The following is a 26,232-nucleotide window of genomic DNA, read 5'->3' on the forward strand; positions in this document are numbered from 1 at the left end:
ATGGTTTTTAAAGCATCTTAAAACATGTTACAGATTATTTTCCAAAAATATTCTATCAGTTGCATTTTCACAAACATGTTCTGAGCTGTACAAGTGTATTTTTCACCAACATTTTAAAAAACCAGATGAAAGATAATTGCATAGTTTGTTCCCTATTTCAATATCCCATTTTCTTTTTCTGTGTTTTTATGCTCTGTATATTTAGGTAAATGATCTCCGAAAAGAATTGGAAAGTCGAGCTCTTAGTTCTAAAGGATTAAAATCCCAGTTAATAGCCCGGTTGACAAAACAGCTTAAAGTAGAAGAGCAAAAAGAAGAACAAAAAGAATTAGAGAAATCAGAAAAAGAAGAGGAAGAGGAGGATGATAGGAAATCTGAAGATGATAAAGAGGTATATACTATTAAATATAATACTGGTTTAGAGAGAGTTCTTGAAATATGTTTGTGTATACTTTTATTAAGATAAAACTATAGGGGCCCCTTCCCCCTGCTTGCTCACTCTCTCTCTCTAAAATAAATCTTTTTTTTTTTTAAGATATAACTACATAACTCTTTAAGATTCAACCAGTTTTGCAAGTTTGACAAATGCATATAGTTGTGCAACCACCACCACAATTAAGATATAAAACAGGTCTGCCACCCCCTAAAAATCCTCTGTATCCCTCTGTAAGCATTTTCCTCTCTCCATGTGTACCTTCTGCCTCCCAGACCAGCCTCTGGGAGCCACTGACCTGTTTCCTGTAGTTTTGCCAATTCCAGTATATCATGTAAATGGAACCATACAACCTGTTGAGTCTGACCTCTTCAACTCAGCATAATGCATTAGAGATTCACCCATTTTGTTGTATATATCACTAATTTTTTCCTTTTTTTTTTTTTAAGCTTTTAGAGAGGGTGGGGAGGGGCAGTAATGGGCGAGGGGTAAAGGGAGAGAGAATTCCAATCAGACTCCGTGCTGAGCTCAGAGCCTGTCTTAGGGCCCCTATCCCATGACCCTGAGACTATGACCTGAGGAGAAATCAAGAGTTGGATGCCCAGTCGACTGAGCCAGCCAGGTGCCCACTAATTTGTTCCTTTTTATTCCTTAATAACATTCCATAGTATCAATGTATCAATTTATTAGTTTTCCATTTGAGAGACACTTGAGTTGTTTCCAAGTCATGTATTTTTAATCTTCCCCTTTAAAAATGAATAATTATTCATGTGTTTGGGGTGCCTGGCTGGCTCAGTCATTAGAGCATGTGACTCTTGATCTTGGGGTCATGGGTTCAAGCCCAACATTGGGCATAGAGTTTACTTAAAAAAATTACTCCTCTATCTTAGATATAGAAAATGAGATAAAATTTGATTGACCGAGCCATTAAGTTCAGAGATTGAGTTCTAGTGAAGTGCTTATTCCAGAATTTTGCTGCTTCTACAGCTATGTGTTTGATTGCACTTCAGTCCTTAAGACTCTGAGACTATAGACTTATGCCCTTAAAATAATTCCTGCTTGCATAAGCCTGTCATTTGTTTTCTGAATTTGAAATACAGGAATATAAGAAGCATGTTAGAATACCAGTAATTGGAGAAACCAACATTATGTGTTTCCTAATGTGATGCATTGTGGAGTGTACATCATTATTTATGAAGTATTCTTGCCAAAAGTGTTTTTACCTTAATCTAATTATGAGGGAACAATCAGATAAATTTAGAATGTGAGAACTTCTGCAGAGCAGCTTGTCTGAACTTTTCAAAAAAAGGTCTATATAATGAGAGACTAAAGAAGAAAAATGATAAATAGTAAAAGAGTTTAGCGAGGCGTGACAACTGAATGCGCTGAGTGTGAAACTTGACAGGTCCTGAATGGGGGGGGAGCCATAAAGAGTAGTTTGGGAATAACTGGAGATAACTTGATTATGGATGTGATATTAGATAATATTGAAGCAGTGCTAAATTTCTTGGATATGATGTTTTTGTGATCATGTAGAATTGCCTTGTTATTCCGAGGTGCATTGATTTGTGATTTCTTATTCAGTAGATTATAAATATTTACCTTGATAGTGAAATTGTCTCACTTGGCCAGTGGGAGCCCTATCGAGTTGGCTTCTATGTCTTTTTTTTTTTTTTTTTTAAAGATTTTATTTATTTATTTGACAGAGAGAGACACAGCGAAAGAGGGAACACAGCAGGGGGAATGGGAGAGGGAGAAGCAGGCTTCCCGCGGAGCAGGGAGCCCGATGCGGGGCTCAATCCCAGGACCCTGGGATCATGACCTGAGCCGAAGGCAGACGCTTAACGACTGAGCCACCCAGGCACCCGGCTTCTATGTCTTTTGACACGTTCTCATCATATTTTGAGGACTTACTTTGCAGCACAAAACAATGTTGCAGTTTCACTGTGTACTATCCCTGCCCTGGTTCTGGAATCAGCCATTTTCCCAGGAAGCCCTGATACTTTTTAGTGAAGAATGGTAATGATATTTAGAAGCCAAGACATATTCATTGGTATCATTGTGCTGCTGTCAACCCCTGTCAGTTAACCGTTTTGGTAGATACATACTCGTTTATACTTATGTTTATCTATGTATATACGTATTTGCATCTGTATTTGTTAGTATATATTGTGTGTATTGAATGTCGTAAGTTTATGCTAGTATCTCCAATTCTATTCCCAACATCAGAGTTCATTTCAGTTTCTCCCTTTCCATAAAGTTAATTCTTTTGTCCAATAATGAGAAACAGCTTCTGTTGTACTTAATAATTATATACTTACTTGCTCAGTTGTCTGTCGCATTCCCTTTCCCATCTGGATACCCTCTTTACTTTGGTCTGATTTCCTGCCCTGTATTCTGTCTTTGTATGGATGCCCTCCTTACTCTATTTGGGTTTTAATACCTGGTAACTGGGCAGCTCATCTGCTCTGGGCATTGTAGCTCTACCTCTCTGTCAGCCTCCATCCCCTGTGTAGACACTTGCTTTGCATGGAGGAATTGCTTTAGAATTGAATTGTTATGGACAGAAGGAGTAGATAGAGAAGGCAAAGAAGAGCTGGTTTTCACTTTTTGATGTTAACAGCCAGTGGGGTTGAAAACTGGTGATAATTCTTACCATTTTGTTTTCACATATTTTCCTCTTCGGCTATTTGATTACGTAGTGGTATAGTTTTATCTATTTGTAAATTCATATAGACGAAGGCAGGATCAGTGCTTGATTTCTTTTCATTTTTTAAAAATATAGAATGCGGGGCACCTGGGTGGCTTAGTCGTTAAGCGTCTGCCTTCGGCTCAGGTCATGATCTCCAGGGTTCTGGGATCAAGCTCCACATCGGGCTCCCTGTTCCGTGAGAAGCCTGCTTCTCCCTCTCCTACTCCCCCCTGGTTGTGTTCCCTCTCTCGCTGTGTCTCTCTTTCAGATAAATAAATAAAATATAGAGTGCTTCTTAAATATGAGTCATCCTTGTGCAAGGCCCATGCTAATCTTCTCCATATTGGTCTAATTTTCTTACATGTGCTGCTGAAGCAAGCACTGTTTTCCTTTATTTTATCCAGTTTTCAAGATACTGAATTGGTTCCCTATCATCTTCTGATGGTTACCTGTTTGGTTTTTGTGTGTTTAAAGATTTTTATTTATTTATTTATTTATTTGACAGAGAGAGACACAGCGAGAGAGGGAACACAAGCAGGGGGAGTGGGAGTGGGAGAGGGAGAAGCAGACTCCCCACTGAACAGGGAGCCCGATGCGGGGCTTAATCCCAGGACCCTGAGACCATGACCTGAGCCGAAGGCAGACGCTTAACGACTGAGCCACCGAGGCACCCCTCCCTACCTGTTTGTTTTTAAACATTATTGTTGGGGTGCCTGGGTGGCTCAGTTGGGTGAGTTTCTTCCTTTAGCTCAGGTCATAATCCCAAGGTTTTAGGATTGAGCCCTGCATCGGTTTCCTTGCTCAGCGAGGAGCCTGCTTCTCTTTTTCCCTCCGCCCCTCCCCCTGCTTGTGCTTTCTTTCTGAAATAAATAAAATCTTTAAAAAAAAATAAACATCATTATGAATTTATAGATTTATTTTTTTAAGATTTTTTTATTAGCACAAACAGGGAGAGTGGCAGGGGGAGAAGGAGAAGCAGACTCCCCACTGAGCAGGGACCCTGATGTAGGTCTTTGATCCCAAAACCCTGGGATCATGAGCTGAGCTAAAGGCAAGATGCTCAACCGACTGAGCCACCCAGGCTCCCTGAATTTGTAGATTTAAACACATTTTATGGGTTTCAGTTCGTTGTAATTCTTATCCTTATTGAAGCTCAAATTGTCTTTTTTTGTCCAGTGAGTAGAATATATATATAGATATACAACACTAATGTAGAACAAATAGCATACCACTAATGTTGTTGCTGAAATTTGTTTAAAATTATTATTTTTTTTTAATTATTTGAGAGAGAGTGAGTACAAGTGGGCAGAGGGTCAGAGGAAGAGGGAGAAACAACTCACTGCTGAGCAGGGAGCCCGGTGAGGGACTCGATCCCAGGACTCTGGTATCGTGACCTGAGCCGAAGGCAGACACTTAACTGACTGAGCCACCCAGGCGCCCCTATTTTTGCATTTCCTATTGTCATTTTCTCCCCATTGTTTTTATGTTGTACTATAAGTACATCATCCTAACGTGTAGCATTACATATCGTACTCTTTTAATTCTCATTTAGTCTTTGTCCTACAATTACCGTATCTAATGCTCACCAATAGTCCTTTTGTCATTGTCTCTGAAGCTCATTTCTAGGAGATTCCTCAGAGCTCATGTATGTTCGTAACAGTTTGACTATACTCTACTTAAAAGTCAGTTTTGCCACTTTTTGCCTGCCAATACTTGGTGTAAAAAAGAATCCTTCATCCCCACTATATACAACTTTGGGTGTTATTACCAAAGGCACTATATTGAGGTGAATGTGAGTGAGTTGGGCCTTGTGACACAAGGAGGCAAAGTTATTTGGGGCAAATATGCCCAGGTTACCAACAACCCTGAAAATGATGGATGCATAAATGCAGTCTTGCTGGTTTGACAGCAGTTTCAGAGAAGTAATTCCTTACAATTACTGAAGAGTACACACCAATCAGGAGGACCACCATTACTGTGGTGGTTCTGAATACTACCAAACAGCCTTATGTATCTGCAGTCATCAGGAGAAGTATTTATTCTATTGTGAAAAACATTAAAATAGACATTTATTAAAATAAAAAAAAGTCAGTTTTGCTAAATATAAAGTCTTTGATTCACATTTTTATTTCTTTAAATCTTAAATATATGCTACTCTTTTTTCTTTTTAAGATATTTATTTATTTATTTATTTATTTATTTATTTATTTATTTATTTATTTATTTTAGAGAGAGCAAAATGAGCAGTGGGGGAGAGCTGGGGAGGGGGAAAGGGAAGGGAACCTCAAGTACACTCTGTGCTGAGCCTGGAGCATGATGTGGGGCTCAATCTCACGATCCTGAAGATCATGATCTGAGTCAAAACCAGGAGATGGACACTTAACTGGGTGAGCCACCCAGGCGTCCCTATGTTACTGTTTTTTTGTTTTTTGTTTTTTTTATGTTACTGTTTTTTTGTTTGTTTTAAGATTTTTATTTATTATTTGACAGAGACAGTGAGGGAACTATACTAGATACCTAATGAAGTGGAATCATACAGTATCTGCTCTTTTGTGTCTGGCTTCTCTCACTTAGCATAATGTTTTCAGAGTTCATCCATGTCATAGCATGGATCAGAACTTCATTTCTTTCTTTTTTGTTAAGATTTTATTTATTTGACAGAGACAGCGAGAGAGGGAACACAGCAGGGGGAGTGGGAGAGGGAGAAGCAGGCTCCCCACTGAGCAGGGAGCCCGATGCGGGACTTGATCCCAGGACCCTGGGATCATGACCTGAGCCGAAGGCAGACGCTTAACGACTGAGCCACCCAGACGCCCCAGAACTTCATTTCTTTATAAGGCTGAATAATATTCCATTGCATGTATATACTGCATTTTGTTTATCCCTTCATCTGTTAATGGACATTTGAGTTGTTTTCACCTTTTGGTATTGGGAATAAAACTGCTATCTACAAGCATGTTTTCAGGGCGCCTGGGTGGCTCTTGTATTCTGTCACCTCATTTTCAGTTTTAAAATTCTTACTGTATTGTCCTGGGGCTCCTGGGTGGTTCAGTCATTTAAGTGTCTGCCTTCAGCTCAGATCACGAACCTGGAGTCCTGGGAATGAGCCCCGCATCGGACTCCCTGCTCAGCGGAGACCCTGCTTCTCCCTTTGCCCCTCACCCCGCTCGTGCTCTCTCTCTCTCAAGTAAATAAAATCCGTTTTATTTTATTTATTTTATTTTTTAATTTTTTTTTAAAAGATTTTATTTATTTATTTGACAGAGAGAGAATGAGAGACAGAGAGCATGAGAGGGAGGAGGGTCAGAGGGAGAAGCAGACTCCCTGCTGAGCAGGGAGCCCGATGCGGGACTCGATCCTGGGACTCCAGGATCATGACCTGAGCCGAAGGCAGTCGCTTAACCAACTGAGCCACCCAGGCGCCCAATAAAATCTTTTTTTAAAAAAATAAAATTCTTATTTCTATTGTCCTTTCATATCTTGTAAGATTTTCTTAATCTCTTAGTACGCTTTAAAATAGTTAAGATTTTTATCTGTCTATGCCTGTTTTTCTGGCCCACTTTCATTGTCTGTAGGGATGTAATTTTCCTTGTTCTCTTAAATAGTAACTTTCTATAGGACTTGACCTCAATACCTTCTTTTGCTCATTTTTATGTGAATTTAGTTTGCCTAACATTTTATTAGAAGAGGTTGCTTAAGGGGTGCCTGGGTGGGTCAGTCAGGTAAGTGACCGACTCTTGGTTTTGTCTCAGGTCATGTGATCTTAGGGTCATGAGATTGAGCCCCATGTTGGGCTCCGTGCTCAGTGGGGAGCCTGCGCATGCACGGCTCTCTCTCTCTCTCTCAAATAAATCTTTAATAAAGATAGCTTTTTCCTGACTTCATAAAGATTTATATATTATGTTGTTTTCTTACTCTGTTTAAAACTGTGGTGGTTTGTGGGTGCCTGGGAGGCTCAGTTAAGTGTCAGCCTTTGGCTCAGGTCATGATCCCAGGGTCCTGGGATCGAGTCTCACATTGGGCTCCCTGCTCAGTCAGGAGTGTGCTTCTTCCTCTGCGCCCTCCTCTGTTCGTGTCCTCTCCCTCTCTCTCTCACAAAAATAAATAAAATCTTAAAAAAAACACAACTATGGTTATTTGCTTTCTAAGATTTTGATCTCTGTTGCCCTTCCATCACTGTTTATTGGGTTGGGACCTTTTCCTCCCATGTCTGTGTTGTTGCTATTGATTCTGCTTTCAGAAATTTCTTCACAGGGTGAGAGACCCTGTGCTAGAAAGATGCCCTGGTAAATCAGCTTTGCAAGTTCGTAGGACTAGAATATTCTAGGCCCTTTTAGATCTTAACACAGGCTCCTTGTACTCACTATTGTTGGGAGTAAAACGTTGCCTAGTTTCAGCTGCTGTTATGAAATTGAACTCACTTTCCAGTGAACGCCTTTTGACTCTTGGTTTTCCTGTTCTTAGAGCCATCAGACAACTCCATTGTTTCCTTCTGCTTTCCCTCTGCTCGGATGCCAGTAACATATAGGTCTTCTGGCTCTTGTGGCTTTTTCCCACTCATTTGTGTATTGGGGTTTTTGGGAATACCTTTTCACCTTGTTTTGTTCTGAATGTACATGAATGTTGGATGTTGGTTTTGGGATCTAGATTATTCCCCCTCTTTTTTTTTTTAAGATTCTTTTTTTAATTTTTTATTTATATGACAGAGAGAGAGACAGCCAGAGAGGGAACACAAGCAGGCGGAGCAGGGGAGGGAGAAGCAGGCTTCCCGCAGAGCGGGGAGCCTGATGCGGGGCTTGATCCCAGAACCCTGGGATCATGACCTGAGCGGAAGGCAGATGCTTAATGACCGAGCCACCCAGGCGCCCCTAGATTATTCCCTTTTTATATGGGGATTCTGGAAGATCCAGAAACTATGCTACTGTCAACTATTTTCCAGAATCCCTGGTTTATATAATGTTAACATAGGTATTTTTTTTTTTCTCTTTAGAAGTTAGTTTCTTGTGCTGGGAAACTCAAAAGAGAAAAGTAGGAGCCATGGAAGCTGCTGTCTTCTTTACTAAATTTGAACTTCCTTCCCAGCCCTTATGATTGGCATAATCACCATAAGGAGTCATGGGAATTTTGCCCTTTTTCTTTACATGGTGTGCATTTGATACATACATACATATTGTACATGGAGGTTTAACCATTACTTAAAATTTCAAATATGTAGGAAGAAGAAAGAAAACGTCAAGAGGAAATGGAACGCCAGCGTCGGGAAAGAAGATACATTTTGCCTGATGAACCAGCCATCATTGTACATCCAAACTGGGCTGCAAAAAGTGGAAAGTTTGATTGTAGCATTATGTCTTTGAGTGTACTTTTAGACTACAGATTAGAGGATAATAAAGAACATTCATTTGAGGTAATATTTTAAGTTTGAATTGGGATCTAAATAAGGTATACACATTTTGATTGGTTAATATATTTCTTAAATCTCTTTGATGGCCTTTTTCATGGATTCTGTTTTTTTGTTTTTGTTTTTTTCTTTCAATTTATTTTGGGGGGGTTGAACACCAGCTGATTTTTCCTACAGGATTCACTTTTGGTGATTGCATTCCTATAGTATCATTTAAATGTTCCTCTGGCCTCTGTATTTCCTGTAAATTGATAGTTGGTTCTAAAGTCTTAATCAGGTTCTGATTTAATTATTATTTTTTAAAAAAATACTTCATAAGTAGTGGTATGTTTATCAGAATATCAGGAGACATATAATACATAATGTCTAATTACCTCTTGGGAATGAGGTAATGCTATATTGTTTAGAATTAAAATAGCATTCAGTGGGATTTAAAATTATACTTGTGACTGACGGAAGTGTAAGATAAAAGATGTTTATTTTTCAACATGAATCTATCTCTTACCATTACTATAGGGCAGATTTACAACATACAATTTATTTTTCAAAATAATTGAAGATTTTTATCCCTTAAGAAGTGATTGCTTCATTCGTTAAATAAAATCAATTAAAATATTCCAAAATACTAATTTCATAAGCTTATGAAAAATTACAATATTTTTCAATTATTGTATCTTACCAACACATTTCACATTCTTGTTTGTATGTTTTGTTTTATAAATGATGTTGGAAAAGTCCGTCAGACTTACTTGACCCAAAAGGTCATTGTCCACAAGATGAAAATGAAATACTTAGACTAGAGACATTTACAAACAAATATAGAGGCTTACTGAGGCAATTATAAAACACGATGTGCATGCTTATTGGTCCTGATAAAAGACAGGTTGCAAATATTAAAATAATTATAATTTTTAGTACATTAATAATTCCAGTAAGCCTGTGTTTTTAAATATTATATACTAGATGACTTTATTTTTATTACCAGTTACTTAATATAATTCTTAATAGTGCCTACCATCTAGTAGTAATTTGAATAAATAAATGAAAAAAATTAGTGTTTGGTATTACTGCTTATATAGTATATACCATGTATCTGACTGAGCCGTAGGAGGATCTCAAACTAATGCTACTCCAGTGGAAACAAAGCAATTTGTGAAACAGCCATTTGCTAGCAAAATGATCCCTTACCTTTTTCCTCCCCACCGAACATACCTCCTGGGTTAATTTCCTTTTAATCTATTTAGAATGCAAATGTCATTTTGGTACATGAATTTTTTTTTTTTTTTAAGATTTATTTATTTTAGGGAGAGAATGAGAGCACAAGTGGGAGGGGCAGAGAGAGAGAGAGAGAGAGAGAGGGAGAGAGAATCTAAAGCAGACTCTGCACTGAGCGCAGAGTCCAGTGCAGAGCTTGATCTCAAGACCCTGAGATGATGACCTCAGCCGAAATCAAGAGTCGGACGCTTAACTGACTCAGCCACCCAGGCACCACCCCTTGTTACATGAATTTTTTTTTTTTTTTTAGTTTTATTTATTTATTTGACAGAGAGAGACATAGCGAGACATGGAACACAAGCAAGGGGAGTGGGAGAGGGAGAAGCAGGCTCCCCGCCAAGCAGGGAGCCCGATGCGGGGCTCGACCCTAGGACCATAACCTGAGCCGAAGGCAGACATTTTAACGACTGAGCCACCCAGGCGCCCCCAATTTTTAAAAAATATTCTGTAATTAAGAAAAACCATTTATCATAAAATTATAAATCTTTGGTTGATTTAATATTAATGCTAGATTTGTCTCAATGCTTTTACATGAAAAGATTTAAAAATTAATTCTGCTCTTCTGGGTTGTGCCTCACTGCCTCCATGGAAGAGTATGAAACTCTTGATCTCAGGGTTTTGGGTTCGAGCCCCACATTTGGTGTGGAAATTACTTAAATAAATAAATAAACTTAAAAAAAAATAATTCTGGGGACACCTGGGTCCCTTGGTTAAGCGTCTGCCTTTGGCTCAGGTCATGATCCCAGGGTCCTGGGATCTCCCTGCTCAGTGGGGAGTCTGCTTCTCCCTCTGCCTGCTGCTTCCCCTGCCCATGCGCGCTCTCTCTCTCTTCCTCTGCAAATAAATAATTCTTTAAAAAAAATTAATTCTGCTATTCTAGTTACTGTTCTGGGCTTCTTCTAATTTAACCCATTTAACTTACTGCTTTTTATTTCTAGGTAATGAAAAAGAGAAGACTCTTAGGAAAAGATAATGCCTCTTGTATTTATGCAAATGGAAATCTTATTTAGTTTCACAAATGGTTAAGAGGGGAGTTTTCAATATCTCTCTTTTTTTAAGAGAGAGGGTCAGAGAGAATCTTTTTTTTTTTTTTTTTTTTAAAGATTTTATTTATTTATTTGAGACAGAGAGAATGAGAGACAGAGAGCATGAGAGGGAGGAGGGTCAGAGGGAGAAGCAGACTCCCTGCCGAGCGGGAGCCCGATGCGGGACTCGATCCCAGGACTCCAGGATCATGACCTGAGCCGAAGGCAGTCGCCCAACCAACTGAGCCACCCAGGCGCCCGGTCAGAGAGAATCTTAAGCAGGCTCTCTATGCCTAGTGCAGACTCTTGGGGCTCAATCTCACAACACTGAGATCATGACCTGAGTCGAAATCAAGAGTCAGATACTTAACTGACTGAGCCATTCAGGCACTGTGAGTTTTCAACATCTGGATGGTCATTTTACTGGTAATAAATTTCTGTTTTAAAATGTGTAAAGACTGGGCATGAGTTAAAGAAAAATAGATTATAAATTCAATTTTAATTTTAATATATTATCCTTTATGATCAGGAAAATAGTCTGATTAAAGTGTTTTATCAAATATACTATGAACTCCTTGCCAGAGTTTATACATTTTAGAGTTGTGTTCAACCATTTCAAGTTCTGGACCCTTTTAATCTGTTGGAAACCATTAGCCTTAGAATTTTTTTTTAGAATGTTTTTAAATTTTTTTAACATTTTATTTATTTATTTGAGAGAGTGTGAGTGGAAGGAAGGGCAGAGGGAGAGGGAAAAATCTCAAGCACTGAGTGCAGAGCGCGATACAGTGCTTGAGATCATGACCTGAGCTGAAATCAAGAGTCAGACGCTTAACCAACTTAGCCACCCAGGCGCCCCAAGATTTTATTTTTAAGTAATTTCTACACCTGATGTGGGGCTCAGACTCACAACCCTGAGAGCAAGAGTCACATGCTCTAGTGACTGAGCCAGCCAGACACCCCATACTTAGAAATATTTATGTAGAAAATTTAGTGTGTAATTTTAGGTTCTGGAGTATGTGATTATCCATGGATATTTGCATAGTAATAAAACTATCTATGGATATTTGCATAGTAATAATGTATGCTCCTACTCACAATTCTGAGTTGGTGTCCCCTGCCTGAAATGCTTTTCTAGGGATCTATCTGGCCCCATTCACTTGTCACCTTCAGGTCACTTCTGATGTCACCTAATCAAAGAGATCTTCTCTGACTACACTGTACTTTCTTGTTAACTCTGTGTGTTTATCCTCCCTTTTTTTTTTTTTCCCTTAAAATTTGATGCTCTGGTTACCTTTTACTTTTCCCCATTAGATTATTAGCAAATTAGAGTTAGGATTTTTATCTGCTTCCTTCACTTCTGTATCCCTAATGCCTAGAATAGTCCATGGTACGTAGTAGGTATTTCAGAAAAACTTGTTGAATAAATTAAAAAATACATTTATCGTGAAGATTAATTGCTGTGTAAAATAGAAATCATTTTTTCCTACTCATTTTCAAAGTCCAAATTTCATTTCAAAATTTGTCAAATTTTGTATTATTTTTTCTAAAATTTGGCCAAAAGTATATTAAACGTAGTGTTTATATCTTTAGGAGAGTTTTTTTGTTTTGTTTTGTTTTCATTTGAGATACAGAGAGAGCATGAGCAGGGGGAGAAGCAGAGGGAGGGGGAGAAGCAGACTCCCTGCTGAGCAGGGAGCCCGATGAGGGGCTCGATCCCGGGGCCCTAGGATCATGACCTGAGCCGAAGGCAGATGCTTAACCATCTGAGCCACCCAGGCACCCCCAGGAGAGTTTTTGAGTCTTTTGAAGATCCTCAACATCATTGACATCAATTATTATTACTCTCTTGTTAGTGCATATTAATTGTTAGATGTGGTAAATCATTATTTGATAAATTATTATGCTGGGTTTATTCAATATTTCTATTAAAGGTGACTGGGTTACTGTTGGTATCTTTGTTATAGGTTTCACTGTTTGCAGAACTTTTCAATGAAATGCTTCAAAGAGATTTTGGTGTCAGAATATACAAATCATTACTATCTCTTCCTGAGAAAGAGGACAAGAAAGAAAAGGAAAAGAAAAGCAAAAAAGATGAGAGAAAAGATAAAAAAGAAGACAGAGATGAAGAAACTGATGAGCCAAAACCCAAACGGAGAAAATCAGGCGATGATAAGGATAAAAAAGAAGATAGAGATGAAAGGAAGGTCTGTAATTATTTCCATTACCAGCAACCTATTTATTTTTTATTTTTATTTTTTTTAAAGATTTTATTTATTTGACAGAGAGAGATACAGCGAGAGAGGGAACACAAGTGGGGGGAGAGGGAGAGGGAGAAGCAGGCCTCCCGCCGAGCAGGGAGCCCAATGCGGGGCTCGATCCCAGTACCCTGGTATCTGACCTGAGCCGAAGGCAGACGCTTAACGACTGAGCCACCCAGACACCCTACCAGCAACCTATTTAGAAGTTTTCCTTTTGTTTTCTAGAGTATAACAAATGATGAATTCATCAGAAGAGCAAAATGTAAAGGCTAAACTAAAAGATTTTAGTGTATTATTAGAAATGTATGTCTTTGAATTAAGCCTATATAGACATCTAGAACTAATTTCTGGTAATTTTCTTTTTTTAAGGTATGCAGCATGACGGTATATTTACATGTATTGTGAATGGTAGTTTAATTTTAAAGTGTATTGTTAAGAAAATTTTATAATTTGATTCTATTTCAAGTAAATAATGAATTTAATGTTTTTTTGTTTCAGTCATTTAACATTTGGTCAGATATCTTGCCTAATATAACTAACTGCATTTTAAATTACAGAAAGAAGATAAAAGAAAAGAGGATTCTAAAGATGATGATGAAACTGAAGAAGATAATAATCAAGATGAATATGATCCAATGGAAGCAGAAGAAGCTGAGGATGAAGAAGATGGTATGATTCAAATGTACTTATTTCGCATTAGGATGAAAAATGCATTTTTTTTTTTTTAAGATTTTATTTATTTATTTGACAGACAACAGCGAGAGAGGGAACACAAGCAGGGGGAGTGGGAGAGGGAGAAGCAGGCTTCCCACTGAGCAGGGAGCCCGATGTAGGGCTCCATCCCAGGACCCTGGGATCATGACCTGAGCTGAAGGCAGACGCTTAACGACTGAGCCACCCAGGTGCCCTGAAAAATACATTTTTTGTTTGATCACTTTGTATAATAGCAGTCTATAATTTTAAAATTTTATCTTTTTCAGAATAGAAATGGTAAAATATTCTTTAGTAAAAATCTATATTGTTTTATTAATAGTTGAGAGGATATTTTTTTAGGTAGAACTTAGCGTTTTATTTAGATCTTCATTAAACTATTGGAATTGAGAACCAGACATATTTAATAAACCTCCAAAAATAGATCCTGAAAGGCACTTTCTGCTTAAGGCAAACGGTCGTAGGACGAGCATGTAAACAAGCTGGCTTCTCTGTACCCACACCCGCTACGTCAGCCTGCTCCATGGCCCCTGCATCACCTCTGCCCTCCCTTCTGTTAACACCAGCCAAACCCCCCTATGTCTAATCCAAGGGTTTTTTGTAGGACAACTTGGATTACCTGGGAATGCTGGAAACATGTTGTTAAAGGAATCATGGTGTTGAGAGGAAAAAAAAATTTTTTAAGCTGCATTCTGAGGTGATGGCTTCTCTATACTTACGCCATACTGCAGAATACAATAAATAAGCAATTAGAAGATGTTCAAATATGAAGGGATTTTGTCCTCCCCATCCAAAGTCCTGCTCTCTAAAGGAAGCTGGTTTCTCTGTAGCTACACCAGCTGTTCAGAAAGCTCATTGGACCTGGTTTTGAAAGTAAAACCATCAAAAACCCTGGGAGGAATTACTTCGCAGTGTGGAGTACTCGGTCTTTCTTTCTTTTTTTGTTTTGTTTTGTTTTGTTTTTAGAGAGACAAAGGGCAGAGGGAGAAGCAGGCTCCCAAGGAGCAGGGAGCCCATTGCGGGACTCGATCCCAGGACCCTGGGATCATGACCTGAGCCGAAGGCAGACGCTTAACCATCTGAGCCACCCAGGCACCCTCGGTCTTTCTTATAAAGAACAAAAAAGTCAATCTGGTACCAAAGTGTGCAACCTACAGACGCTTAGGTTCTGCCCTCTGACATCTGTGTATGATAGATGAGAGGATTTTTTAAAGACGTGCTTTTTTTTTAAAGTAACCCCTACTCCCAACATGCGGATCAAACTCATGACCCTGAGATCAATAGTTGCATGCTCTACTAACTGAACCAGCCAGGCACCCCAAGACATGTTTATTTTTGATTATCATATGTTCTCTGTGTAATTAATACTTACTCAACTTGAGGAATGTATTTCCCTGAACATGTTAATTTAACTATGTCATAAAGGTATAACAGTCCCTGTTGTTCCATAGTTTTCTAAGGAAGAACATACTGTGTATAGTTTTTTGCATGTTTGACAGTCTCCATAATTAAAAAAAAAATACTAAAATTAGTTTGCTAAAGAAGAATGTATTTGGAACACTACATCAAAAACTAATCAAGTACTGTATGGTGATGTAACATAATTAATAAAAAAAAGAAGAATATATTCTAGGGGCGCCTGGCTGGCTCAGTTGGTGGAGTGTGCAACTTTTTTTTTTTAAGATTTTATTTATTTATTGGACAGAGAGAGGGAACACAAGCACGGGGAGTGTGAGAGGAAGAAGCAAGCTGCCCCAGAGTGTGCAACTCTTGATCTTGGGTCCTGAATTTGAGCCCTACATTGGATGTAGAGATTAAATTAAAAAAAAAAAAAAAAAAAAACAACTTAAAAAAATAAATAAATAAAGGCTGGGGCGCCTGGGTGGCTCAGTCAGTTGAGTGTCTGCCTTTGGCTCAGGTCATGATCCCAGAGTCCTGGGATCAAGCCCCAGGTAGGGCTCCCTGCTCAGCGGGGAGTTTGCTTCTCCCTCTTCCACCCCACGCCCCTGGCTCGTGCTCTCTCTCAAATAAAATCTTTACCAAAAAAATTAAAAATAAAGACTAATGATAATAAACACCTGTTTATCACCCAAGTTAATAAAAGACACTTACCAATGGGAATGATATTCAAAATACTTAAGGATGCCTGGCTGGCTCAGTTGGTAGAGCATGCAGCTCTTGATTCAGGGTCAGGAGTTCAAACCCCACGTTGGGCACAGAGGTCACTTAAAAACAACGACAACAATAAATGTCCCGACGACTTATAGATGTAGGCCATAAAGTATCTCTGAAGTACCACTGAGTACTTGTCAATCTCCATAAAGATTTGAGACTTTAAAAATCTTTTTAGGGCGCCTGGGTGGCTTAGTCAGTTAAGCTTCTCCCTTTGGCTCAGGTCATGATCCTAGGGTCCTGGGATGGAGTCCCACATCGGGCTCCCTGATCAGCCTTTACCCTACTAGTTTGATGGCAGTTTCATCCTTCAGGTTGCTCACGCTAACATCTAGGAATCATCTTAAACATTTATTTTTGCCATACTCCCATTTCCAATCTATCTGGAAGTCATATTGCCTCTGTTTTAAAAACATATCCAGAAACAGGCCATATTTCACCAGCTCCACTAATCTAACCTTAATCCAAGCCATGTTGTCTCCTGCCTAGTTTATTTTAAAAACCTCCTATCTAGGGGTGCCTGGGTGGCTCAGTCAGTTGAGCATCTGCCTTCGGCTCGGGTAATGATCCCAGGGTCTTGGGATCAAGCCCCTCATCAGGTTCCCTGCTCATCAGGGAATCTGCTTTTCCCTCTTAACTCTGCCCCCGTCTTGTGCTCCATGTCTCTCTCTCTCTCAAATAAAATCTTTTAAAAAATAAAAGAATTAAAAAAAAATAAAAACCTTCTATCTGGTTTCCTTGCTTACTCCCTTCTCCTCTAAAGTCTCTTCTCAACACGATTGCCAGAACAGCCTTTGTAAAATTTAAGTCATTTCATTTATTTGTTTGATTTCTTTCATTTGTTTTCAGATTCCTTCAGTGGCTCACCATTTCACTCTGTAAAAAGCCAGTGTTTACAGTGCCCTCTAAGACTCCACGAAATCAAGCCTCTAATTTCATTTCTTACCTCTCTCTTCTACTTGCTCTTTGCACCCAAGGCATCCTGACTTTCTTGAACCCGTTATGTATGCCCCTGTATTCGGACCTTTGCATTGACAATTCCTTCTGCATGCAAACTACCGGAGATCCACCTTCCTGATTCTTTCACATTTGCGGTCTTTGTTCAACTGTCACTTTCTCAATAAAGCCTGCTCTGCACCCACCCCTATTTAAAATTGCAATCTTCCCCACCGGTACACATTCTTGATCCCTCCTTATTTTACTTTACTTACAGAACTTATAACCTATTCTGCTATACTGTTCACTTATTTTACTTATTGTCTGTCTTCCCACTTGTATACATATAAGCTCTTAATAAGGAAAAGAGGGGTTTGGGGGGCACCTAGCTGGCTCAGTCAGTAGAGCATACGACTCTTGATCTTGGGGTTGTAAGTTTGAGCCCCACGTTGCGTGTAGAAATTACTTCAAAATCTTAAAAATTTCTTTTAAATAAAATCTTAGAAAAAGAGGGGTTTTTGTCTCCTCTTTGCTGATAATATATATATTGCAAGTTCCTGGAGCAGTCTAAATATCCAAATGTCATAAACTGCAAAGCCAAACAGGGTGATAGGATTATAGTTCTTTTTTGGTTTTCCTGGTATTTTCAGTTGCTGCTTGCTTATGTTATCATAGTTTTTTCTCCCCCATACTTTATAGTTCATAATCCTATCAAGTTACTTGAAGACCACTCTTTTTCCAGTAGAAAAGTAGAATAGTGACTTTTTTAAAAAATGAAAATACAATGCCATTTAATGTCTAAAGTGGTGTTGAATTTTCTTAGTAATCGGGAGCATATAACAAGTCTATACCAATCAATTTGATGAAGTTTTTTTTTTTTTTTAAGATTTTATTTATTTGACAGAGACACAGCGAGAGAGGGAATACAAGCAGGGGGAGTGGGAAAGGGAGAAGCAGGCTTCCTGCTGAGCAGGGAGCCTTGATGCGGGGCTTGATCCCAGGGCCCTGGATCATGACCTGAGCTGAAGGCAGATGCTTAACGACTGAGCAACCCAGGCACCCCCCCTTTTTTTTTTAGATTTATATATTAAAAAAAAAAAAAAAAGATTTTATGTATTGAGAGGGGCAGGGGGAGAGAGAGTCTTAAGCAGGCTCCTGTAAGTGCGGACACTGAGTACAGGGCTTGATCCCACGACCCTTAGATCACTACCTGAGCTGAAACCAAGAGTCAGATGCTCAACTGACTGCAACACCCAGGCCCCCCTTGACGAAAAGATTTTAATAAAAGGTAACGTCAGTTTAACAATAAACAAGGGTAAGGAGAAGAGTTCTTTTATCACTCTTGCAGTCATTTTAAGTTGTTGCACTTTTTCTGGACATAAATTTGGCAATGTCAGTCAACTGTTATACTTTAAATCAACACAGGTGTTCATTCCATAATTGTCTATAAAACAAAAACGTCAGAATTGGTCTTAATGTTTTGTTTTTAAGATTTATTTATTGGGGTGCCTGGGTGGCTCCGTCGTTAAGCATCTGCCTTCGGCTCAGGTCATGACCCCAGGGTTCTGGGATTGAGCCCCATGTCGGGCTCCCTGCTCAGCAGGAAGCCTGCTTCTCCCTTTCCCACTCCCCGTGCTTGTGTTCCCTCTCTGTCAAATAAATAAATAAAATCTTTAAAAAAAAAAAAAAAAGATTTATTTGTTTTAGAGAGAGAGTTGGTGGGTGGGGTGGGGGCAAAGAGGGGGAGAGAAGCAGACTCCCCACAGAGTGGGGAGCATGGCTCTGTCCCACAACCCTGAGATCACGACTGAGCCAAAATCAAGAGTTGGACGCTTAACAGACTGAGCCACCCAGGCATCCCTGTATTAATGTTTAATAATAGACAATTATTTAAATATACTTTGCTATAGACATGGAGTTAAATTCTGTGCAGCCTTTGAAAAAACTGTTGGAAGATTAATGACATTGAAAAAGATGATAAAGTAGTTTTGGTTTTTTTTTTTAAGATTTTGTTTATTTGACAGAGAGAGAGAGAGCGAGAGCAGGAACACAAGCAGAGGGGGAGTGGGAGAGGGAGAAGCAGGCTTCCCGCCAAGCAGGGAGCCCGACGTGGGACTCGATCCCAGGACCCTGGGATCATGACCTGAGCCGAAGGCAGACGCCTAACAACTGAGCCACCCAGGCGCCCCTGTTTTTTTTTTTTTTTTTAAGATTTATTTATTTGACAGACACAGCGAGAGAGGGAACACAAGCAGGGGGAATGGGAGAGGAAAAGCAGGCTTCCCGCGGAGCAGGGAGCCCGATGTGGGGCTCGATCCCAGGACCCTGGGATCATGACCTGAGCCGAAGACAAACACTTAACGACTGAGCCACCCAGGCCCCCCATAAAGTAGTATTTTATAGATAGTATGTTCCTTTAAATGTGTTTCATATGGGTAGTAGTATATGTGGGGGGGAAATAAAGGGACACGATTGCTGCTACAATCGGTATATTTTTGTGTGATGGGATTTATTTATTCGTAAAAAATCTATGTTCCAAGGGAGACAAAGTTTTGAAATTAATAGCTTTCAAGTTAAATACTCAAATAAGGTGGATCATGTCTATAAAATGTTAATAAAGGGAAGAAATTTACCCTTGTGTAGTATATCGTACACTCTTGATAAAAATTATTCGTAATTACACTTCTACTCAGAAGCTGTTGTTTTCTCTGTTTTATAGTTGAGGAAACTGAGGCTCTTAGCAATGAATTAATTTATCCACAATAATAAACCTTTAATGTCCTATAGCATATATGAGAGAAATCGGTTCCAAGGACACATTTTTTTAAGTTTATTTACATGCCAGTACATACTACAAAACTCACTACTTTTAAATGTGCACTTTAATCATTCTTAATAACTTTATGGATTTGTTAAACCATCACCACAATCCAGCTTTAGACCATTTGCCTATTTCCCTTTTACAAAAATGTCTTTGTTGAGATATAATTCACATATTGTATATCTCATCCATTTAGAAGTGTACAGTTCAGGGGACCTTGCTGGCTCAGTCAGAAGATCATGCAACTGTTGATCTTTGTATGTAGTAGGTTTGAGTCCCATGTTGGGTATAGAGATTACTTAAAATCCAAAATGAATGAATGAAATGAAATCTTAAAAAAAAAAAAATGGTTTATCCAAGTCCCATCTCTAAACATGGAATAGAATGTTAGCATAAATAAATCTGAATATTAACACTGTTAATTAGGTTTTCTTAATTATCTTAAGAACATCTCAGTTCCTCACATACTGTTTTATTTTGCAGTAATCTATCTGCAGTTAGTTTTACTGCATTGACTAGTTTTCTTTTTAGGTTTTAGAAAACATGCCTTGCTCTGTTTTGTTTAAATTTGTGTTATAATTTCCAATTTTATATATAAAACTTACTCATTTTTTGAACTATGTCCTTCACATTTTTATGGAATTAAATTATTTGATTTAAAGTCAAATTTTTTCCTTCTTTTAGTGCCTCCATACATTTCTTCCTTTTCTTATTCTTCATAATTCTTCATTTTCTGGGGCACCTGAGTGGTTCAGTCAGTTACACACCAACTCTTGATTTCAGCTCAGGTCATGGTCTCAGAGGGTTGTGAGATGGAACCCCACGTCGGGCTCTGCACTGCGTGGGGAGTCTGCTTGAGATTCTCCCTTTCCCTCTCCCTCTGTGCCCCCTCCTACCTTCCCTCTCTGTCTCTCCCTCTTCTCTAAGAAAAAAAAAAATAAATATATATATATATTTTTTAAGATTTTATTTTTAAGTAATCTCTACACCCAGCGTGGGGCTCAGAATTACAACCCCAAGATCAGGAGTCACATACTCTACTGACTGAGCCAGCCAGGCACCCCAGTCCAATCCATTTTTATTCATACAGTATTTCTTTTCATTGTGTCTTTTGGAAAACTTATTAGTAACAGAAAACTATTTTTGATCTCTACAGTAGTAGAAAATATCTGTATTAATGAGTATTTTGTTGCTGTTGTATTGATTTTATAGATCGGGATGAGGAAGAAATAAACAAACGAGAAGACAAAAGAGATATCAACAGGTACTGCAAGGAGAGGCCCTCTAAAGATAAGGTATTTATTGAATATTCTTTATAACATAATAAGTTCCATTTCTCACATAATCCAGACTTATTAAGCATAACACTGTCATGAAGTTTATTGGTCCTTATATATCTACATATTACCGCTCAGAGCAAAATTCAGCCAGTTGTTAAATTTGTAATTATCTCAGATAACCAGTATGTCTTATTCTTTTCTCCTGTACACATAAACAAGATGAGCTCATTTTAACTTGTAACATGAGGCAAAGGTCTTTTCATATTTTTAACTCTTATATGGACATAGTCTCAATTTCTCACTTTATAGGGGTAAAGATTATGTACTATTCTGCATTTTCTTTAGGAAAAAGAAAAGACTCAGATGATCACAATTAACAGGGATCTGTTAATGGCATTTGTTTATTTTGATCAAAGCCATTGTGGTTATCTTCTTGAAAAGGATTTGGAAGAAATACTTTATACTCTTGGACTACATCTTTCTCGGGCTCAGGTAATCTGTCTTATGAATATTTAAAATGAAAAGCCATTTTAAGTAATTACCTTTTTAATCTCTGAGTTTTTGAAATATGAAAGTAATACAGGCTAATAGAGATAGTCAAGAGATATTGAAATGCGTAAAATAAAAGTTAAACGTCCCCTTAAAAGATTTTATTTATTTATTTGACAGAGAGAAAGAGAGCACAAGCAGGGGGGTAGCAGGGAGAGGGAGAGGGAGAAGCAGAAGCAGGCTCCCTGCTGAGCAGGGAGACCAATGCAGGATTCGATCCCAGGACCCTGGGATCATGACCTAAGCTGAAGACAGACGCGTAACTGACTGAGGCATCCAGGTGCTCCTACACCTTTTTTTTTTCTCCTTAAGATTGATTTATTTATTTGAGAGAGAGAGAATGAACATGCACACTCAGGGGGTGGGGAGGGGCAGAGGGAGAGTGAGTCTTTTAAGCAGACTCCACACTGAGCATGGAGTCCCACATGGGGCTAGATCTCTGGACCCTGATTTACAACCTGAGCCGAAATCAAAGATTGGACACTTAACCAATTGTGCCATACAGGTGCCCCCCCCCCCCGCCCCCAGCTTTTTAAGTAGGTCCCAAGCCCAGTGTGGGGCTTGAACTCACAACCCTGAGATTTAGAGTCACATGCTCTACCAACTGAGTCAGCCAGTACATATACCTTAGTGTATGCTTTAGTGTTTCTTTTTTTTTTTTTTTTAAGATTTTATTTATTTATTTGAGGCAGAGAGAATGAGAGACAGAGAGCATGAGAGGGAGGAGGGTCAGAGGGAGAAGCAGACTCCCCGCCGAGCAGGGAGCCCGATGCGGGACTCGATCCCGGGACTCCAGGATCATGACCTGAGCCGAAGGCAGTCACTTAACCAACTGAGCCACCCAGGCGCCCTGCTTTAGTGTTTCTATCAGTGTTACATGTTTTTTATTAACAAAAATCTTTTCAAATGATAATTCGAATTTTAGGTTTATAGAGAAGACAGTTAAAAAATGCACAAGTTGGGGCGCTTGGGTGGCTCAGTCAGTTAAGCATCTGCCTTCAGCTCAGGTCATGATCCCAGGGTGCTGGGATTGAGCCCCGCGTCAGGCTCCTCTGCTCAGCGGGAAGTCTGCTTCTCCTCCCTCTGCCTCTTCTCCCTGCTTATACTCTCTCTCTTTCAAAGAAATAAATGAAAAAAAAAATTTTTTTTTTTTAAGATTTTACTTATTTATTTGACAGAGAGAGCCATAGCGAGAGAGGGAACACAAGCAGGGGGAGTGGGAGAGGGAGAAGCAGGCTTCCCACGGAGCAGGGAGCCTATTGTGGGGTTCGATCCCAGGACCCTGGGATCATGACCTTAGCCGAAGGCAGACGCTTAATGACTGAGCCACCCAGGCACCCCAATAAATGAAAAATCTTAAAAAAAAAAAAAACAAACACAGGTGGTGTCTTAATCAGTTAAAGCGTCCAGCTCTTGATTTCGGCTCAGGTCAAAATTTTTTAAAAACAAAAACAAAACTAAAAAACTCAAGTGTTTGAGCGGAAGAGGATACCTGACAACACAGATGCCATTGATGTTTATCATATGTGAAAATTAGAACATAGTTAAGTATAATCAAAAATGTATTCTCATGTTTTTGTTCACTTGCTTGTATGACAGGTAAAGAAGCTTCTTAATAAAGTAGTACTCCGTGAGTCTTGCTTTTACCGGAAATTAACAGACACCTCAAAAGATGAAGAAAACCATGAAGAGTCTGAAGCACTGCAGGAAGATATGCTAGGTTTGAATATATTATTTTGAGATTATGTCATTTTATAATTATTAAAGAAAAAAGTAAATAAAATATGATCTATTTTATTTTATAGGGAACCGATTGTTACTTCCAACACCAATAGTAAAACAAGAATCAAAGGATGTGGAAGAAAATGTTGGTCTTATTGTGTACAATGGTGCAATGGTAGATGTAGGAAGCCTCTTGCAAAAATTGGAAAAGAGTGAAAAAGTAAGAGCTGAAGTAGAACAGAAGCTGCAGTTGCTAGAAGAAAAAACGGGTAAGGAACAGCATTGGATATTTCAGTACTTTTAAAACCCTGCTGGAATATATATGTGTACACACATATATACATAGCTAGGTACACGTGCATATCCATACTTTGTATTTTAGTCTAGGCACATTATGCAACTCACTTTTGACCATTAAAAGCTATAAAATTGTTTAGCATTATAAGAATTTGTCTTAGATTTTCATATGCATTCTTAGATTCCTTTGTTGTTGTTCTGCACTTTTTTAATCCTCCCCTAGTTCTACTTAGTTTTTCTCAGTTTTTGCTACTTTCTCTAATCCCATACAATCATCTAAAAGTGGAACCTGGGTTTAGAAGTAATACTTAGGTAAAACTTAATTTAAATGAAGTGAGTATATTGCATCATGCTTTATAACTGACATTTGTGGACATTTTAAGGAATTATAACTGCTTTTTATTTTCCTTAATATTTCCTTAAATTTTTAAAAAAAATTTACTTATTTTTAAGAGAGAGAGAGAACATGCAAGCGGGGGAAGGGGCAGGGGTAGAGGGAGAGAATCCTCAAGGAGACTCCTGCTGATCACAGAGCCTGATGCAGGGCTCAGTCTCAGGACCCTGAGATCATGACCTGAGCCAAAATCAAGAGGCGGCCGCTTAACCTGCTGACCACCCAGGCACCCTTTCCTTACATATTTTTAACCTCATAATTAAATTGGAGATTTTAAAGGGTAAGATGGTGAATTCTGAATTTTTTTTTTTTTTAACAGATGAAGATGAAAAAACCATATTAAATTTGGAGAATTCCAACAAAAGCCTCTCAGGTGAACTCAGAGAAGTTAAAAAGGACTTTAATCAGTTACAAGAAAACTTAAAGATTTCAGAAAACATGAATTTGCAGTTTGAAAACCAACTCAACAAGACAATCAGAAACTTATCTACAGTAATGGATGAAATCCACACTGTACTGAAGAAGGTTAGCAGTTTTATACTTTCATATTTTCAGTTTGTTTCAACTTTTAACCCTGGAAATTTTAATGTCATTTATGTCATTGTACAATGGTGCAGTGGTAGATGTAGGACAAATTTTAATGTCGTAATCTCTTAGTGGGTTTTCTCAGAGCAAATATTGGGTATTCTTTCCTTCGTCAGATGAATCAAAAGCAATTTCCAAAAGATTGTATTATTCTAGAACTTAGTTGGAATGTCAACATGGTTTATGTATGTAGACTTCTTGAAACTTCTGGAAAACTTAAAAGTTTTCTTTGTATTTCTTTCAGAACTAGAGAGTGAATTGAATTTGAACTTGAGGAAAATAAAACCATTTACTTCTTTTTAAAGCCATTATTGTTGGGCAGAGTTGAGAAACTCTTTGGTACTATCAAAATCAATGTGTTAGTATTTTTTGTCACTAAAAAAATCTGTAACTCAATGCCATTATAAACTAACTAGAATAATTGAGATGTCTTCCACATCCTCATTGAGGGGTTTCTTCTGTAAGTTGCCCCCAGTGTCAATTTTTTATAGATGGCAAAATGGGCCATCTCGAGTGTCTGTTTACTAATGTTTATTAATTTTAAAGTTAAATTGAAGAGAATCTAATTAAATATACTTTTTCCTTGTCTGTTATGTTACAGGATAATGTCAAGAATGAAGATAAAGATCAGAAATCCAAGGAGAATGGTGCAGGTGTATGATAAAATACATGTAGTGATGAGGAATGGTGTTAAATAATGTAATATATAAAATCATGATACAAGAATGTTTGAAAGTGATGCATGTTTGATTTTAGTAGTATAAATATCTGTTAGTTCAAATGATGTATAAAGTTTTATGAATGTGAAGAGTCTGCTTTTGAAAATTGCTTGTAATTCCTGGCATTCAAATTATTAAACACTCCTTGAGTGAAATAATTTTGCATTGCAAAATGTTTTAGGATGAACTTTGTTATAGTTTTAACCCCAATAAAGTTCATCAGTTTAATTGATAGTAGTATTTAATTACAAAATGTCTTTTATTAAAATACTTAGAAAAGTGCAGTTTTATTTATAGAATTATCATTATTAGGTTTTTATAAATTTTTTAGTCTTTTAAAATTTCAGTATAAATCATAAAATAGCATGTTGCTTAATTTTTTGCAAGTTTTTTGAATCAGACTTTTTTACTTGTCTTAAAAAAAATCCCCTCTTATCAGTCTCTAAACTATTCATTAAAAATTCAAATCATCCAAAAGACAGTACATCAAAAACTAAGAAAGTAATAGACAATTACCATTGTTACTATATATGTTAGAATTTACAAAAAACGAATAGTACTGATGTTAATGTTACTGCTTTCAATTAATTGTTCTACTTTCCCAAAATAGCACCTATATTTTAATTTTGAGGGTTTTTTTTTAAATGCAGTATATGTCAAATGTACAGTTTAGCACCAAGCCAGTAGATGTCAGTATGATGTCTTAAGTTAAGCCTTCTTCAATTAAAAATAATTTTTTTATTAGTCTGTGTACTTCCTTCAGAATTTTAGTGGGTTCATAAGAGTTGATTAATTGTTGAATGAAAAGGGTAGCAAATGTGATATACTCTAAAGCAGTGTTCTCAACAGGGGGTGAACTTGCCCCAGAGGACATTTAGCAATGTCTGGAGACACTTCTGCTTGTCACAGCTGGGTGAGTGAATGCTACTGGCATCTAGTTGTTAGAGGCCAAGGATGTTGCT

General features: G+C 38.1%; 1 protein-coding gene and 1 non-coding gene across 7 annotated transcripts in view; one reads left to right on the top strand and one right to left on the bottom strand.

The window, feature by feature from the left end:
- LOC118018788 (cell division cycle and apoptosis regulator protein 1) overlaps positions 1-26,014 on the top strand; it is a 105,511-nt gene extending 79,497 nt beyond the window's left edge. For all 6 annotated transcript variants that reach the window (XM_035017539.1, XM_035017536.1, XM_035017533.1 and 3 more), the window contains 10 exons: positions 206-391; positions 8,341-8,532; positions 12,791-13,030; positions 13,642-13,753; positions 20,937-21,019; positions 21,350-21,496; positions 23,153-23,273; positions 23,359-23,544; positions 24,286-24,491; positions 25,153-26,014. In XM_035017539.1, coding sequence (XP_034873430.1) covers positions 206-391; positions 8,341-8,532; positions 12,791-13,030; positions 13,642-13,753; positions 20,937-21,019; positions 21,350-21,496; positions 23,153-23,273; positions 23,359-23,544; positions 24,286-24,491; positions 25,153-25,212 — 1,533 coding nt within the window. In that variant the 3' untranslated portion in view covers positions 25,213-26,014. The remainder of the gene's footprint in view (positions 1-205; positions 392-8,340; positions 8,533-12,790; positions 13,031-13,641; positions 13,754-20,936; positions 21,020-21,349; positions 21,497-23,152; positions 23,274-23,358; positions 23,545-24,285; positions 24,492-25,152) is intronic.
- Positions 3,403-3,507, bottom strand: LOC118019174. The gene has a single exon (XR_004681606.1). It is a non-coding gene; the product is annotated as a U6 spliceosomal RNA (small nuclear RNA).
- Positions 26,015-26,232: the final 218 nt, after the last annotated feature.

This window comes from Mirounga leonina, unplaced genomic scaffold, assembly GCF_011800145.1.
Source record: "Mirounga leonina isolate KUSES-001 unplaced genomic scaffold, KU_Mleo_1.0 Mir_107, whole genome shotgun sequence".
Classification (NCBI taxonomy): Eukaryota; Metazoa; Chordata; class Mammalia; order Carnivora; family Phocidae; genus Mirounga; species Mirounga leonina.